General features: G+C 38.2%; 1 protein-coding gene across 1 annotated transcript in view; it reads right to left on the reverse strand.

Annotated features, from left to right (window-relative positions):
* Unc13c (unc-13 homolog C) overlaps window positions 1–16558 on the reverse strand; it is a 447691-nt gene that overhangs the window by 324795 nt on the left and 106338 nt on the right. The window contains exons 3-4 of the mRNA XM_076576687.1: window positions 12698–12720; window positions 12069–12133 (exon numbers count right to left, since the gene is read on the reverse strand). Of these exons, the coding sequence (XP_076432802.1) occupies window positions 12069–12133; window positions 12698–12720 (88 nt within the window). The remainder of the gene's footprint in view (window positions 1–12068; window positions 12134–12697; window positions 12721–16558) is intronic.

Genomic DNA, 16558 nt, shown 5'->3' on the forward strand with positions numbered 1-16558 from the left:
GTGGTGGCTTTGAATCTACCTATTTCAAGTACATGTCCTGCAGCCATTTTTATTTGTATGGATGGATTATATTGTGACGGTGTCACCTTTCTGAAAAGATTTGTACTTGGATTGTTCTAACTGTGATGGTTTGTACACACCTCAGGCTCTGGCCTTTCCTACCTGGCACTGTCATAAGCAACATCAAGATAATGAGCTAGAGGTACAGTGATGCTTATCATGGCTGACAGAGTTGTGTGAAAGTCCTCAAAGCAAAAGACATGCCCGGCATGCCTGAGTGCACCTGCTGCAGGAGACTAGTGTCTCTCTAAACATTACCTCTTTCATACTTTTGACAGATGACTCTGCCCTAGTTGTTAAAACCTACACAGTGCTGTGAATACACGCTCACTGGCTTCTCTCTCACGTTCCTTCCCAAGGACTTGATGTTAAAACTGTGATGCTCTCAGGACACCCGAGTCATTGTTTTATAAGGTGTAGGCACTCACTACTTTATATTATTCAAAAGCTACGACACATGCTTCCTATGTGTAATCAGACATTCTGACTTTCAGCTACCTCTCCAAATATACCTTCTCTATTACTTTTAAATTTTAAATTCTATGGGCAAGGCATGAAGCAGTGCCATTGTTTGCCAAAATCACAAGAATGGTCTAATACTTAGTATAATGCATAGTGGAACTGATTCAGAAATGACTATAGTTATTTGAAAATTCTATCAATTTGGCATAATAGTGAAGCAATGAAGTTCCACAATCATGTAGTCCAAGTTAAATCTCGGTCTGATATTTAGACATTATTTCACCTTGAGCACACTTCATGTCTCTAAGCCTCCGTTATTTTATTTGTAGCATTATAATTTTTTTTACCTGATTCAAAAATTGTTATGAGAATTAAAGTGCTACACAGTGTTTCAATATGGGCTGAATATAACATCTCAAAAAGTATTAGTGATGTGAGTCATCAAAATAATTATGAATGAGACACTTCCATTTTTTAAAACACCATCTAAAATGCCTCTTTATGATGACCCTGTCATGTATCTATAGTTTCCAAACAGTAAAGGAGACTTAAGAGCAAGCAGCTTCTTCATCTGCTAGTCTTAGATTAAGAATCAATGTGTCTTGAGAATTATACTACTGTTCCAGCAGCAGGCTGTTAAATATTTAAGTGTTATGGATTAGGAATTTGCTACTTCAAATGAAGAGTGAAATACTATTTCATGAAGTATGATTATTTTCTTGCTCTGTCATATTATTATTGTATAAGCTACAGAGAGAATCTGTTAACTTCCTTCATGGGATGTAATAACGTTTATTAAGTAATAACGTTTATTAAGTAAGACTGAAAATCATACTACTTGTGTGCTCTTTTGGAAAATATAATGGTCACTCCAGAGTTATTAATTATTCCTCATTGTTTTTTCTTTTGAAAATTTTTACGTTAGTTATACTCATTGTGACACTTGAGGATGAGTCAGCAGTATTAGGAACTGGCTTATGCATCATAGCTTACTCTTGTTAGGTGGAATCACACCTGTGTCTTGGCTTGGTCATTGTGGTGGTTTGAATAAGAATGAACCCTTTCAGCTCATATATTTGAATACTTGGTCCTCAGCTGGTAGATCTGTCTAGGAAGAATTAGGACATATGTCCTTGTTGAATGAGGTGTGTCACAGGAGGAGGCTTTGAGGCTTCAAAAACCTCCAGTCATCCACAGTATGCTCCCTGACTCCTGCCTGTGAGATGTGAGCGCTCAGCTGCTGTTCCAGCCACCATGTTCCATGCATGCTGCCATGCATGCCTTTGCTGCACTATCATGGACACTAACCCTCTGAAACTGTAAGCCCAATTAAATGCTTTTTTAAAAATAAGTTGCATTGGCTTATTAAGTCTCCTCTGTACAGTTTCTAATGATTAGTTATTATTAGAATGACTGGCATCTCTGTAGGGCTGACAGCACCACGTGATGAGGTGTTCTGTGATCCTCAATGATGAAATAGTAGTACAACTAAAGTTATTTGAATTAAACTTCTCTCTTTTATTCTGAGTTTATTAGAAATCATTGTTTCAATAAAATAAGAGTGATAGAAAAGGGCACTTTTTCAAGTCTTTCCTGACCTGAAATACTCATGTGGAACAGTTCACTGTGACAGGCCTAGGGGTGCACACCGGAAGTCCCAACACCAGGGAGCTAGAGGACAGCCTTGGCTACATGCAAGGTCAACAATGCATCACTTCCACTCCTGATTGGTTTACAGCAGCAAAATAAACTCAATGTACTTCAGCAAATATAAGGATTTCAAGGTGCTTTGACAGGTATCTGCAGGAGTTCCTAATTTTCCCTACTTCACACTTACCTTTGTGAGTATTCAGTAAGAAATTCAGCCAGTGATGCTGCATCCAATTAAAAGAAGGCTCACATGGCAGAAACATATAACCACCTATTGTATACTATCGCTAGACCATTAGCCAACTTTGAACTACAAAGGAATTATACCACCTAGGATAAGAATGAGTAGCAGTGATACCACCTGAAACTGTTTCATGAAGTGTGTGTGTGTGTGTGTGTGTGTGTGTGTGTGTGTGTGTGTGTACATTTGGAGGAACAAAAGACAATGGAATTAGTATAATTTAATGGAAGTTTGTATGAAGTGTTATTTTCAAATCAAAATAGATTTTAAACTATATTAACTTCTAACAGATTATGAATTGTTAAAATGATACTTAGAACCTTAGGCTAATTCTTTAATGTAAAGATGTCAATACAAACAAGTTCTATCAGTCCCTAGTACAAACTGAAGTTGTTATTTTTTATTTATTTATTTATTTTTTAAATGTCTGCTTTCTCAAACAGGCACTTTTTCAAACTGAAGAACAACTTTATCAGTGTCAGGATGGTGTACTGAAATGAAGTACTAGGGGAACTAACATTATAAAGGAAAATAAATTTTCCTGTTATGGCTAGCATATACTTGCAAATAGGATCATATTGCAAGGTATATTATCACCAGAGACCATCCTGTTTTTATAAATGGCCCCTCCAGTAATGCTGGTACCTGAGACCTTGGCCTTTTTAAAATTGCTGTGGATGAATTCTGTTTGCTTAGCCTTATCTTCCTGAGTTCTTAGTACTGTGTTAAGAGGTTGAATGTTTCCAATACCTAGAATTCACTGGTGTCTTCAGACTGGTTTATATCTAGGGTCTATTGTGTTTCTATTTTCCTTTCCTTCCTGTGTGTTTGGGGCGGGGTTGCTGTTTTAAATTTCAATACAAGGTTTTGGCTATTACCCTATATAATAATGGGAAAAAATTTAAAACCAGTTCCTCTAATTTTGAAAGCCATAATATAATGCAATTAGATTTTTTTGTTAATAAGTTACATTCAAGTGTACATTTCTTAATGCCAAGTCAAATTTGTGTGATATGATCATGTATATTATTCCTGTTACCCCAAATAATGAAACCAAAGAAAGCATACATGCCATTATAAAAAAGCAGTTGAAGGCCAACTATATTCAAACATATAAGCAGGGCATGGGTTTTGATCTTTGAATCTGCCAATATAAAATTCTGGAAAATATTCAAAATTTATTGGCTGATACTCGGAATTCCTCACTCAGTATGATATTATATATTTAAGTAAAAAGAACTAAAACACAATTTAAACGAAGAAAAATATATTGACTGAATTTTGTGTTTTAAAATTAAATACTTAAAAACTGTAAAATCAGTTTTAATAAAGGTATTTTAAACTTAAAAAAATAAGTTGCATTGGTCATGGTGTTTACCACAGCAACAGAAAGAAAATGAAGAGTCATTTTTCTAACATGGGTCATATGCTATTCCATATAACAGGTAACGTTTTCTGTAGTTACATAACTGACACTCTTTAAAAGACCATTTGAATACTGATTTTATGAAGATGGAATTTTCTGCTCTTTCATCTAGAAGGTGCTAGAAGATTAAGCCGGATTCTGAGTGATGTATTTAAAACTCTTAGATTTATTCATGAATGTGAGGCAAGCCAGAGATGGAGAGATGTGTCTTGAAGTTTTGAATATGTAAATATTCAACAAGGAATTTGAATACAGAGGAGCTTCTGGAAAAACGTGGTGTGTCTAGTATTAATTTCCCTCAACAAATATATCCTTCTTATGGTTATTATCTGATATTTCTCTGGGATAGTATTTTGCTATGCAGCACAGGTTGACTGAACATTTTCTACCTTCCTTCTTCAGCCTTCTAAAAGAGGCTGGGATTGCCAGCAAATATCACTATACCTGCCACTCTGCTGAGATTTCTTAACAAAGAATCCAATTCTTCCTAGGATGTCCACTTCCCATAGGCTGCTATGGTAGGTGGGTCTTTTTATGATGCTCCAGGGCCAAATAGATCATGGCCTGTGCTGGATAGAGTGGTACGTGTGGTTTTTTTATGTTGATCCTGAAGGGAGAAAATCTATAAATGAGGTCAGGATGGTGATGTAGAAGAATATGTTTATGGCCTTAATTTTTTGAATAAATATCAGCCTTGTGAATTGTATAGGGTATGGTAGACATCATTGAAAGTGACATGATTTTACTAAGTACACAGTTTGGAAAATACATGACACAGGTCATCTTCCAATAAATGAGAGTTAACAAGAGTTAATAACTTGCACAAAGCAGGGGAAAGTGAGACTCTTGTTGGATTTGTATTTGCTTGCTTGTTTGAGATAAGATCTTGTGTAGCCCAGAGTAGCCTCACAATCATTATGTTGCTGGAGGTGACTGTGAGCTTCTGAGCCTCCTGGCTACTTGGATTACAGGTGTGCACCATCATGTCCAGTTCATGGGGTGCTAGGGAGCAACCCCAAGACTCGGTTCATGGTAGGCAAACATTCTACCGAATGAGCTACATCCCAAGTTCCTGGGTGTCTTTTTGACTGGCAGTTAGTTACCTAACAAAGAAAAATCAGGCCCCATCTGGGCTAACTAGTGCTGTGCATCAAGCAGAGTTGAAGGAGATTGCGATCTTCTCTAAAGGGAAGAGGGTTTAATATGGGTGTGGAGTCATCCTGTGAAAACCCAGGATCTAAAAACTGTATGTGTCTTCCTTAAGAATTGAAGAATTTTCATGCGATCAATGAAATTCAGGGGTGCATTTATCCCCATGCATAGGTATCATTAAGTTAGGGTGGTAAAACTTGGTTGGTCTTTAGGATCAGGTATGTCCACTCTGCAGGACTTCATGGAAGCCAGTGGGCACCTGCAGGCCTGGTACACTCTAAGTGTGTGGCAGAGCCGGGGGTTCCTTTTCCCTTACACACTCCTTTCAGCTCCCATCTCTACACCTCTGGTATAATCATGTCTGGAACTAGCTGATACGTTTTCTCTGTAATCATTTAATCAAGCTACACTCCTTCAAATGACTACTCAATTTTAGAAATTAATAGGTGCTATATGAGTGAGAAAAGCAAATGAGAGCATGGGAGGAGGAACACTGCATTCTTTTCATAAAATAGAGACAGAAATCATGAAAGCTTTTCAAACCCACACAGAAAGATCAGCATTTCACACTGCAGAAGAGGATGAGCTGGTATGTATATCTGAGGAGACTGGGTATAAGGAGACTAATCTTCAACAGCATAGAGATTGGACACAACCTGAGTTGGAAAAACAAGTCATAGCTGAAGTCAATGGCAGTGTGATTGGAGGCTAAAAGTATAGACTTATGATTAAAGTATTGTGCAACAATGAACTGTGAAATTTGTCTCTGTTTCCATCCCAGAATTTTCCTGAAGTTAACAATCTCTAATCCAGTCTCAATATAAAGTAAACTCTTAGCTCTAGAAGGAAGGGAGATTTCCCAGAAAGCACCTAACTGGAAGTGAGAATCAGAGTTTCCTATTTCCTTCCACCACGACTTATTATGTGGCTGGCACAGACTTTATACTATGTGGGTGATCTCAGTGCTAAACACTTGGAGACCTTCAAGCAGAGGATGGAAGGATGTGGGGTTATCTGGAGGCCTCTGGGGTTATGGCAGTGGGTACCATCATTGTTTAGGGTTAGGGGAACTTCTAATTCATGAAAATCAGATTCACAGTCGGGATTTGTGAAATAGGACAGACTGAAAGGAACAATTCTTGGGTACTAGAGAGAGGTTGTGATCTGAGAAAAAGTAGCCCCCAGGGCCTTGGAAACTGAGAACAAACTTAGCTTTTGTGTCACATGGATAATTTCTAGGCTGGCCAGGAGGAATCCTAAGGTAGGAGTAGGGGAGGAAATAGAAGGACAACACAGCACTCTAAACTTCATGGAGAAATACAAACACAAAAGCAATGTCAAATTTGTACCAGGAATTCAGAAAAATTCACCCAGTTGCATGACTAGTGTATGCCCCTGACTCGTTAGGTCCTGTAACAAAAGACAGAGCTGCTGCAATCAAGGTGAATCACAAAGAAACAAGAGGAAACATTGACTTCTAGTACATTTGCAAGTCACGTGTCCATGGGAATAGTTGAACAGTCTTGGAAATCTGGGATTGTTTTCTCCCCCAGTTTTAACCATGTGAAAATGAAATCAGAATACAAAGCTCCATCCCCTCTCTGAGAGTCTCTCAAGAGCTGTTGTCCATTTTTCTTCCTTCCTGTTCCTTTTTTTTTTTTTTTTGCCTCTCTCACCAGGGCCTCTTTCCTGATGAGGATCAAGAATCCTGGTAATGGTGGACAGGAGTCATAAGACACGTGTGAGTAAGGAAGCAGGGCCAGGCCATTTCAGAATCATGAGCCTACCGTCACATGAGCCAAAGAAACAGTGATCTTGAGAAGCATTCTGCAGAGAAAATCTTGGAAGACGAGGGGAGGAAGAGGAAGAGAAGTGGGAATCTCCAATTCCAGAATGTCTTTCTTTACCTCTATGCTATAGCAGTTTTTTTAAAAATGACTCTTGATTTTTATGATTTAAAAAGATTCCTATTTCTTTCACTTTGTGACTCTGTCCTTGTGCCTTCAAGACTTTGACAACAACTTTTCCCTCAATGAGGACACACACTTGACCCCGTCTTGGATGCACTTAACATACATGAGCCGCCATAGGCCTGCTGATGTGCTTCTGTTTTGACAGTCTCATAAAGACTTTAGGTCTTGCAGCATGAATCCCTTGAAGTCTGCCTGGACACATGCCACACGTAGATTTCGGTGCTTTCCCAACCTGCTTGGTATAAAGGCAAACAATCCTATTACCTGGGGTTTGGTATAGCCTAGTTTCTTAGAGGCTGTATAATAGGCAAGCCTATGATGGTATGTCAGATGGTATAAATCATTCTGAGTGCCTCTGACCAGCATCCCTGGAGAGGAACAAGCTGTAACATTTCTTTAGTTCTCCTTCAGACAAGGCTGGTCCTTTGGGAATAAGGCACAGTGAGCTACTGAAATGTTCCTGATGCAGCCAGGGAGACTCTGACAACAAGTGTCCAAAGAAGGAGACACTCCAAAGGGTATCATTCTAATTAAGGTGAGGGTTTATATTTGCAGAGGTGTCTCATACCACCTCGTCCACAATTATGTGCTCAAGTGGTTTTGCTTTGCTGCAGCTGGGTCCCATAGAAGGTAGATTCAGATACGATGATATCTCTTAGGGAGAATTTGATGAGAGCATGGTAGTTTGATGGCAGCCTCCAGCTGCCACATCTCCAGAACCCACAATAACATCGATCCTGGGTTGTATTCTCAGGAGCTGCTCCCAGCTAAGACTGGATCTGTAGAGGCCATGCAGCTGGCCACTTACCCCAAGCAGGGCTCCTCTAGGAGCCTTCTGTCTTCAGCTCCCTGTGGCTCTGTCCAACATGTCCTTCTTGTGCTCGGTGTCAGGCTCTTCTCATCTAATGCCTCTTCCTCCCCTGGCTGCTGCCTTTTCAGATGTGAGAGCTGCACCATGGGCTTGAGCTGCCTACACCTGCCTCCTTCCCACTTATCACAGAGGCACTCCTCCTAGCCTCATGACTAACTCACAAAGTGCCAGTTCGTGCTTTCTCTATGATTCTTTTCTTTACACTTATGACAAAAAAGGACCCAAACTTTATAAAACTATGAAAATGTTAGATGCTATGGACTTCACTGAGATAAGTGACCCCTTCCAGCCTCCTCTCTCAACTTATTTTTCCTTCATGTTTTCTCTCTCTCCTGATTTCTTTCCCAGAGGCTCTTGGAATCTTCACTGAGGCAAAAATAGACTCAGGCTCGGTGTCTTGTCTCTGGTAACACCAAAAAGAATGTATAGAAAGCTGAGTAGAAACCAGAATGTGGAATCATTAGCTCTCTGATCTAGTTTGAGGAAGTGTGTGCTGCTTTTCAATGTCTCAGGAGGGAGAAGGGGAGGATGGATGCAGCTTAGTTGGAACTGAGAAGGGATGTGAGACCAGCATGTGAAAGACGAGGCATGCAGCCACCAAGGAGCAGTGGCTCCCTACTTTTGGAGTTGGATCCACTCTCAGTTTTCCAGGACAGTAACATGGGTACTGAAGAGGAATGACAGCCATACTGCCTGGTATCTGGAAAGATATCAACTATTTTCAGGAAAGGTAAAATGGGCAAATATTTCTGAAAGATCTCTCTCCGGGTTCTTTTCCAAAAAAGAAATAAGCATTCAGACAGAGACAAATCAATCTCAATCTCTCTCTCTCTCTCTCTCTCTCTCTCTCTCTCTCTCTCTCTCTCTCTCTCAAGAGTTTTATTTCAAGCCTCTTTCACCCCTCTTCAAAAGGGCACAGGTCAGTAGCAACCATATTAAAAGGTATAAGTACAAGAGTCAAATATGTCCATAGTGATACAAGCGCTCGCTCTCTCTCTCTCTCTCTCTCTCTCTCTCTCTCTCTCTCTCTCTCTCTCTCTCTCTCTCTCACACACACACACACACACACACACACACACACACACACACAGGTGGGGGGATGCCTGCTGATTATATATGAGGACCTGATTTCTTATCCTCAGCATCCAAGTAAAATGTCGAGCATAGCAGTGTGCCCCCAGCATTAGGAAGACAGAAACAGTCAGGTGGTTGGCCTTGCTAGACAGCCAGTCTCGTGGAGTCAGCAAGCTCTGGGCTCAGTGATAGATTTTTACCTCAACAAATAAAATGGAAAACACTGGTCATCAACCTCTGACCTCTATGCCTATAGCACACACATACATATACATATACACACACATACATATTAAACTCACAGCCCCCAACACACAGTTAGAAATTTACATATAACACATTTAATAAAAATATGAGTGCAGCACTCTGTTTTTTGTCACACTGATGAAGATCCATGTTCCGACATGAGTTTTGGGATCAAGGTGTTTGTTAAGTGATGGGCACCATGGCAAGTGGAGATGCTCACGTCCCAGTGTCATGACACCATGCCACATCCCATCTTCACATTCAAACTAGAATTCAGCTTAAATTATTTTTTAAGTTGGTCCTCTTATTTAATTGGCTGTAAGTTTTTAGTAAACAAAGAAATAGCTTTTATAGGATAGTGAAGAACTGAATTATATATTAAGGTTATATATTACCTATGAACTTCCTATGGATATTCCATAGAGTTCTAATGTTAGAAATGTGAGTAATTCATCACATATTTAAGGACATAATACACACTGAGGTGGTGGTATTGATTTTCAATGGACACATCTATAAGTACACAGCAGGAGAGCCTCTGAGAATGTTTAAAGCATTATCTTAATGACATGACTGATGTGGGAAGACCGGCTCACTGTGGGCAGCATCATTCCCTAAGCTTGAGATCCTGGACCAGACAAAATAGAGGAAGCCATCTACGCATGAGTGTGTCTGCACTCATGGGTCTCTGCTTCCCTGTGGATGCAATGTGACAGACCAGCTGTTAGCTCCTGCTGCTGTGATTTCCCCACAGTGATGGACTGTAACTGTATGGACCATAACACCCTTTCCCCATTAAGTTGCTTTTTTTCCCTCAAGATATTTCATCACAGCAATAGGTAAAAGCTAAGATATATACATAGCAAAATACCTATTCATTGTATTTATTGGGGAAAATTAAAATAAAAGTTATATATATATATATATATATATATATATATATATATATATATATAAATTTACAACAAGCTTGAAACCTCAGTTTAAAATAACTAGCACGTAAATGTATTTAACAAAAGACATTAATTGAGGAAATCAGAGTATTATAAAACAACAGACCATGAAAACCTATTCCTTCACAAACTTCAAAGTCTGTATAAAATGTTTGCTTCTCTTTATATTTTAGACAAATATATTAAAACTTCAACATATATAACACTTAATATGTTCATAGATATATAAACATATACCTACATACATATAGTAACATAGGCTATGTCTAAATTTTAGTTCAAAAATTACACTTAAAAATCTAATTATACCTGCACAGTGACCACATGGATGGGGGAAATTTCACAAGGTCCCATCCCTCAATGGAGAGATACAGGCAGTTAATGGCTACTGAGAGAGGGAGAAATCAGTTTTCTCTACGGATGAGCCCTGGGAAGGGTCATCCAATCCCAAGTGGTCTGCTCTATGTATGAAAAACATCCCGGGCGGTGGTGGTGCACGCCTTTAATCCCAGCACTCGGGAGGCAGAGCCAGGTGAATCTTTGTGAGTTCGAGGCCAGCCTGGGCTACCAAGTGAGCTCCAGGAAAGGCGCAAAGCTACGCAGAGAAACCCTGTCTCAAAAAACAAAAAACAAACAAAAAAAAAAAAAAAAAAAGAAAAACACTAAATGGACTTAGTAAGTTGAGTCCATAAGAAGAGGTGGCGAATTTGAGAGGGAACTGGGGGGCACAGGAAGAGCTGGAGGGGGAGAGAGGTAAAAATGATATCAATACAGTACTCACGCATGAACTTCTCAAAAAATTTTTAAATTAAAAAAGAATATTTTACAGGGGAAAAAATCTAACTAATGTAATGTTTGTTATAGAACATTATGATAATGGCACCTAAAGCAATTTTGAGATTACTACAGGAGAAATCATTAGTACTGTTGTATGCATGTTTTGAAATACATGCCTCATCTAGAATCCATAAAATATAACATTGTGCAAAGCACATTGCTAAATGAAAAAGAAAACTACAAGCTGCAAGGTGACCCGGAACAGTGATTGAGCACAAGAACTTTTGAATTCAATTATTTGGGTTTAAATATTGACTCTGCCATTTTCTCCATTAAGGGAAACCTCAGGTGCTTTACACACTGATGTCCTTACTTGTAAAATAATGTCAGAATAGTACTCACCACCCCCCCAGGCCTCTGTGAGGGTTGAACCAGTCATAAATGAAGCAGTTCTAACAGTTCAGTGCAAGACAACATTTACTTAGTACAGATTCACTCCCATGTAGAAGGACCTGACTTATGTTACAATCTGAAAGGATGGCAATACCTAAGTGCTGATATTCCAGGGATAGATATAAAGACACATGCACAGGAAAGAGCAGGGACACAAACATAGAGGGATGCCTATGTGAAATCTGGGGCTTCAAAAAGGACAATTTTCATTTGGGTATTTGCTATTTTTAGGATTAAATGCTAAACACTTGCTAGCTCCATTCATGCCAGCCTATGTGTATGAAAATTAAGGGTTACTCCACTGAGTTAATGATATGCAAAAATATTCATGCATAGGTAACATGCAAAGAAGCAGAAAAAAAAAGCTGCTCTGATATCCAATGGCATGGCTGTGTTTATGAGTGAAATGATAATGTTAGGATCTAAAGTGGTGTGGTAATATCAATTCTCTCTTTCATGCATATGTCCACATAGAATTACATATATATATATATGTGAGAACTTTTTGCCATGAACTTGTAGTATATTGCTAAGAAATTAAGAAAACTACTATTAAAAAGTAGCTGATGGTTAAAAAGCAAAGCTATTTTACTGTTTAAAAAACAAAACAAATGAGACTGGCCATATCAACATCATCATGCAGACACCTTGCCTTCAAAAATCTATATTGGGAAGACAGCCAAGTGCTACTGGTATGTGAAATGAATTAGAGAGATTCAGATGTACTTACCCACCAAACACCTGGAGTGCGGAGAATTTGGAAGCATCCAAATCATTGCCACTTACTATTCGAGCCTTAAATGAATCACAAGAAAACAAAACAAACAAGTGTTTAGCATAGGACAGCTACAGGTGGCAGACTGGGGGTGGGGGCACAGGCCGACTGCACTACACACGGAGCTCCTACAATGATGATTGCTAAGCAGGGTCAGCTCCAAGTCAAAGCTGTGTTTTGTGGGGGGGCAGGTTTTGAGATGAGCTGCATTTAAACAAAAGCACTGGGAATGTGTCATATTCCAATTACTTTTTGCCCTGAAAACTCCATAGGTTGCAGGGGAGACCATGAATCAGCCAGGAAGGTCTGGACTTAGCCAGACTTGAGAACAGATGCTATGTTTGACCGTAGCAGACCCCTGGGTTGGCAAATATAAGCTAAGTAAGCGCAGCTGGCAAGGTGTAACCCCTTCATAAATGCGACACACTGGGGGACACTTAGAGGACAAAGAATGGAAAGCCGGGAAGACATGCATTTTTCCACAACTCAGCAGAGAAACCAAAACAAGGCTAACAGGTCACAAACAAACAGGTACAAAAGACAAGATCCGTCGGGAGGGAAGAAAAAAAAGTATGATTAAAAACCTTTTCATCCACAGAGCTGCTATCTGGAAGAGAATGGGGAGAAGAAGGGATAGATGTTAGATGGAATTTTCCAGAAACTATTGAGCATGCACATGAATAGAGTCATTGAAACTATTAAAAACTATAAAGGAACCATTCCAAGGCTGAACCCCAAGGGAATAAGGGATCACTGAATCTCATAAGGTAAATAGCTAGAATTCTGACTGAACACATAAGAAGCAACAAGGGTGAATTCTAGATTTAATAAAAGGCAATGTGCTCCACAAAGAAGATAGTTGAAGAATCAGAGGTCCTGGGATCCAACCAAGACTCTGCCACTCACTACATGCCTTATGCTCATCAGCTCAGCTGATCATGGGACCAAGTAGATAGGCTGCACAGTCCTGTGACCTCTCATGGGCAAGTTTAGTTGCTGTTTTCACAGTCCAGCCTCAATCTTCCAAGACCATAAGGTTACAGTCACCTGGTCATTCCTTACAAGGAATATTGCTCTTAAATTTATGTACTTTTGCTTGTAGAATAAAGCTGATGTCTCTATACAAACTGGCAGAGTCCTAGAGCTGGAGTTACATTGGAGTTCAGTCATCCCACCTCCACTTTTAAATACAAATGAACCTCAGTAAGATAATGTCCCCCATAGTCACAAAGCTTAACAACCATCTTTCCTGACGACAGTCTGAAATATGTTCATGTTTTGACTCATTAAGTGTGGATTGACTGCTATAACTAAATATCTTACATAGATTTTATAGCACCTCAGGATTGTCTTTAAAGATAAAATTAAATATTTTAATAAGTAATAAAATATGAAGCTTATTTGTGGTATAAATATTTTTAGATACTGCATAAAATATGGCAAAATTAAGTATTATTTAAGAAGAATAACATATCCTATCCAAAATGATTTTAATCCCACAGATGACTCAAAATCATGGAATGACTAATGAGATATGACACATCAATGGATCACACATCTATTAGTCAGATAATTTGCACAGGACTTTAATAAGAACTAAAGGTTATTTGCTAAAAGTTCCTAATGATTCTTAGAAACCACTGTAAACTATAAGTGAACTGTATCTTGTTTAATTTAATGTTACTAAAATCATTTATTTATGATGGAGATATTAGCCCATCTCCATCATCAAGCACAAAACAGAAGTCCTTGCTATCATTTTAACTTATCTCTAGATGTTCTGGCCAATGGATATTGAAACATGTAAATAAATAACATAAATATTAGAAGTTGAGGTACAAAATTGTTATTATTTTTCCAGATTCATAATTTTATAGCTACCTAACAAAGTAAAACAGAATCACTGGGAAGTTCCAAGCATTAACAAAAGAACAAAGATAACAACTATCCAGTGAATAAATAAATGAAATAAAAAGTTATTACCTACATACTACCAATAATTAGCTTTGAAAAATAAAAGATCAGATTTAAATAGTTGATGTTTTGAATGAATAATTCAGAGTAGATGTTCTCCATTGATATCTGTCTTCCACGTCAACTATCCAACTGAATGAGTCACTTCCAAGGTCTTCGTTACTATGTTGCTTTTAATCTGGTCCATTCACTGTTCACTCATTCATTTGTTCATTCAACACATATTGACTGTTAATGGACCCTTTTGGTTCTTTTTGATGCCTTACTCATCTTTCTATTACATCTCCTTTCCACAGAATCTTTCTAAAGCACAGGTGTGATCAGTTCCCCCCACTTTTCACAACCCACCAGTGATGCTCAGTGTACCTGTGATGGTTTCATCCCAAGTTACTGCCGTTTTCTGACTCTTTTGTCTTCTACAGGCTAATCTTCAAACATAAAGCACACAAGTCCCGTTCCATGTCATAGTCTTTGAAACCTTTGCTTCCTCCTTCCTCAAACCTCCACACTCCCTCCTCATCCAGAAGACAGCTTGCTGTTCTTTCAAACCTGTCTGAAGTAAATTCTGTGTTCTGGAAACTTTTCCTTCACTCAGGGCAAAATTACAGATATTTGAGAGCCTCCTGACATGGGTACTGGGGATCAAATTCCGGGCCCCTCTGTAAGAGGAGCAAATGCTTTTAATTGCTGGGCCATGTCTCTAGAGCCCATCTTTGACTTTTTAAAAGGAAAATTCAGGTGATCTATAAAAATATTAAAAATGTATCACACCTGAAACAGTATGATCATGGAAAAAATAATAGGTGAGAAGAGAAGTGAGATACCAATAAACCAATATAACCTGATATGGAAGAGTTAATGACTAGGAAAGAACTCATTTTCCTAGGAAGAATCATGAGCAGGTGAATAGTGTTCAACAATACATTATGTGCCTGTAATATTTATTTTATCTTCATACATATTCCACAAAGTTCACGTGCATTACAGAATTAAATATAAAACAATTAAAAGAAAAATTAGACACAAAGAAAAATTAGATATTAAAAACTGAGAAAAAGACAATTCACAGATTAAAATGCAACAATGGTAATTAAGTGTGAAAATTATCCAGTTTATTAAAACTATGCCTAATGATGATTACAAATTAGCATGAGATAGAAGATTAATTTTAATGATATTAAAATTAATTTCCAAGGATATTGAGAATATCATCAGTCAGACAATAGCCTGTATAATTGATGAGAGTAAAAATTATAATAAAATTATGATTAACTTTTTTTGTCATCCTGTTAATGATGTTTGGACAGGGTATTCTAGTTTGGGGTACTGATGCTAAGGAAATCTTTGCTGTGGATGAGCTGGTCTGCCCAGATGCTTTTGTGAAGTTCTGAGCACAAAGACCTTGGGATGTGGCTACCTGTGGAAACTTGGTCATTGCAGGTATGATTTATTAAGGCAGAGAAGAGTCCTAATCTTGTTCTTATCAAAAAGAAGAATGTGGAGATACAGACATATGCAGGCCTAACATAATGAAAACAAGTGTAGAGTTATGTTGACACATCTCAAGCAGCTACTAGAACCTTTGAGAGGCAAAGGGTCCTCTGCTAGCATCTGCAGAGGATGCAGGTTCCTGTCAGCATCTTGACCTCAGGTTGCCAGTCTGCAGAGCTCAGAGATAATCAATGTCAAATATTGTAGATCATTTTCATTTGTGATAATATAGGATGATAGATCTTAGTAAGTCATATCTTTTTAAATACTAAGACATAACTCTTGTGTGAATATCAAGAAATCAACTATTACAACAAATAATAGGGAAAGTACACATGGTATGGGTTGAAATTATAGATGAAAATATAATCATTAATATCACTGCATTTAAATAGTGTACAAAATGTAGGAATATCCTTGATGTAGTTGAAGACCAGATAGTTATAATTGTAGTTGTCCTTAGTCATGATAAAAGATAAAGTAGATGTGAAAAATTAGACTCACAAATATAGGATAGATAGAATATTTTCTTTAATTTTGCCAAATACAAATAGATTAGATATTATAACTGCTTGATAACTCTTCTATTATATGTAATTTTACTATGTTGAGGTTAAAACCTTCCTTTTTGATTAGACAAAAAAGGGGAAGTGCTGGGAGATGTCTTTCTGTATGCTGTGAATGAATATATGTTGTTCCCTTTGGTTAATAAATAAGCTGCCTTGCCATAGGTCAAGCAGCTTAGAGGCAGGCAGGAAATCTAAGGAGAGAGACATGAAAGAGAAAGGCAGAGTCTGGGGAGACACCATCCTGTCCAGGGAGCAGCAAGTAATGGCTCACAGGTAACTCCACAGAACACGTGGTGACATATAGATTAATAGAAATGGGCTGAGTTAAGTTATAAGAGCTAGCTAGCAAGAAGTCTTCAATAGGCCATGAAATTGGTAATTAATATAGCCTCTGAGTAATTACTTTACAAG

This window comes from Peromyscus maniculatus, chromosome 7 (assembly GCF_049852395.1).
Source record: "Peromyscus maniculatus bairdii isolate BWxNUB_F1_BW_parent chromosome 7, HU_Pman_BW_mat_3.1, whole genome shotgun sequence".
Taxonomy (NCBI): domain Eukaryota; kingdom Metazoa; phylum Chordata; class Mammalia; order Rodentia; family Cricetidae; genus Peromyscus; species Peromyscus maniculatus.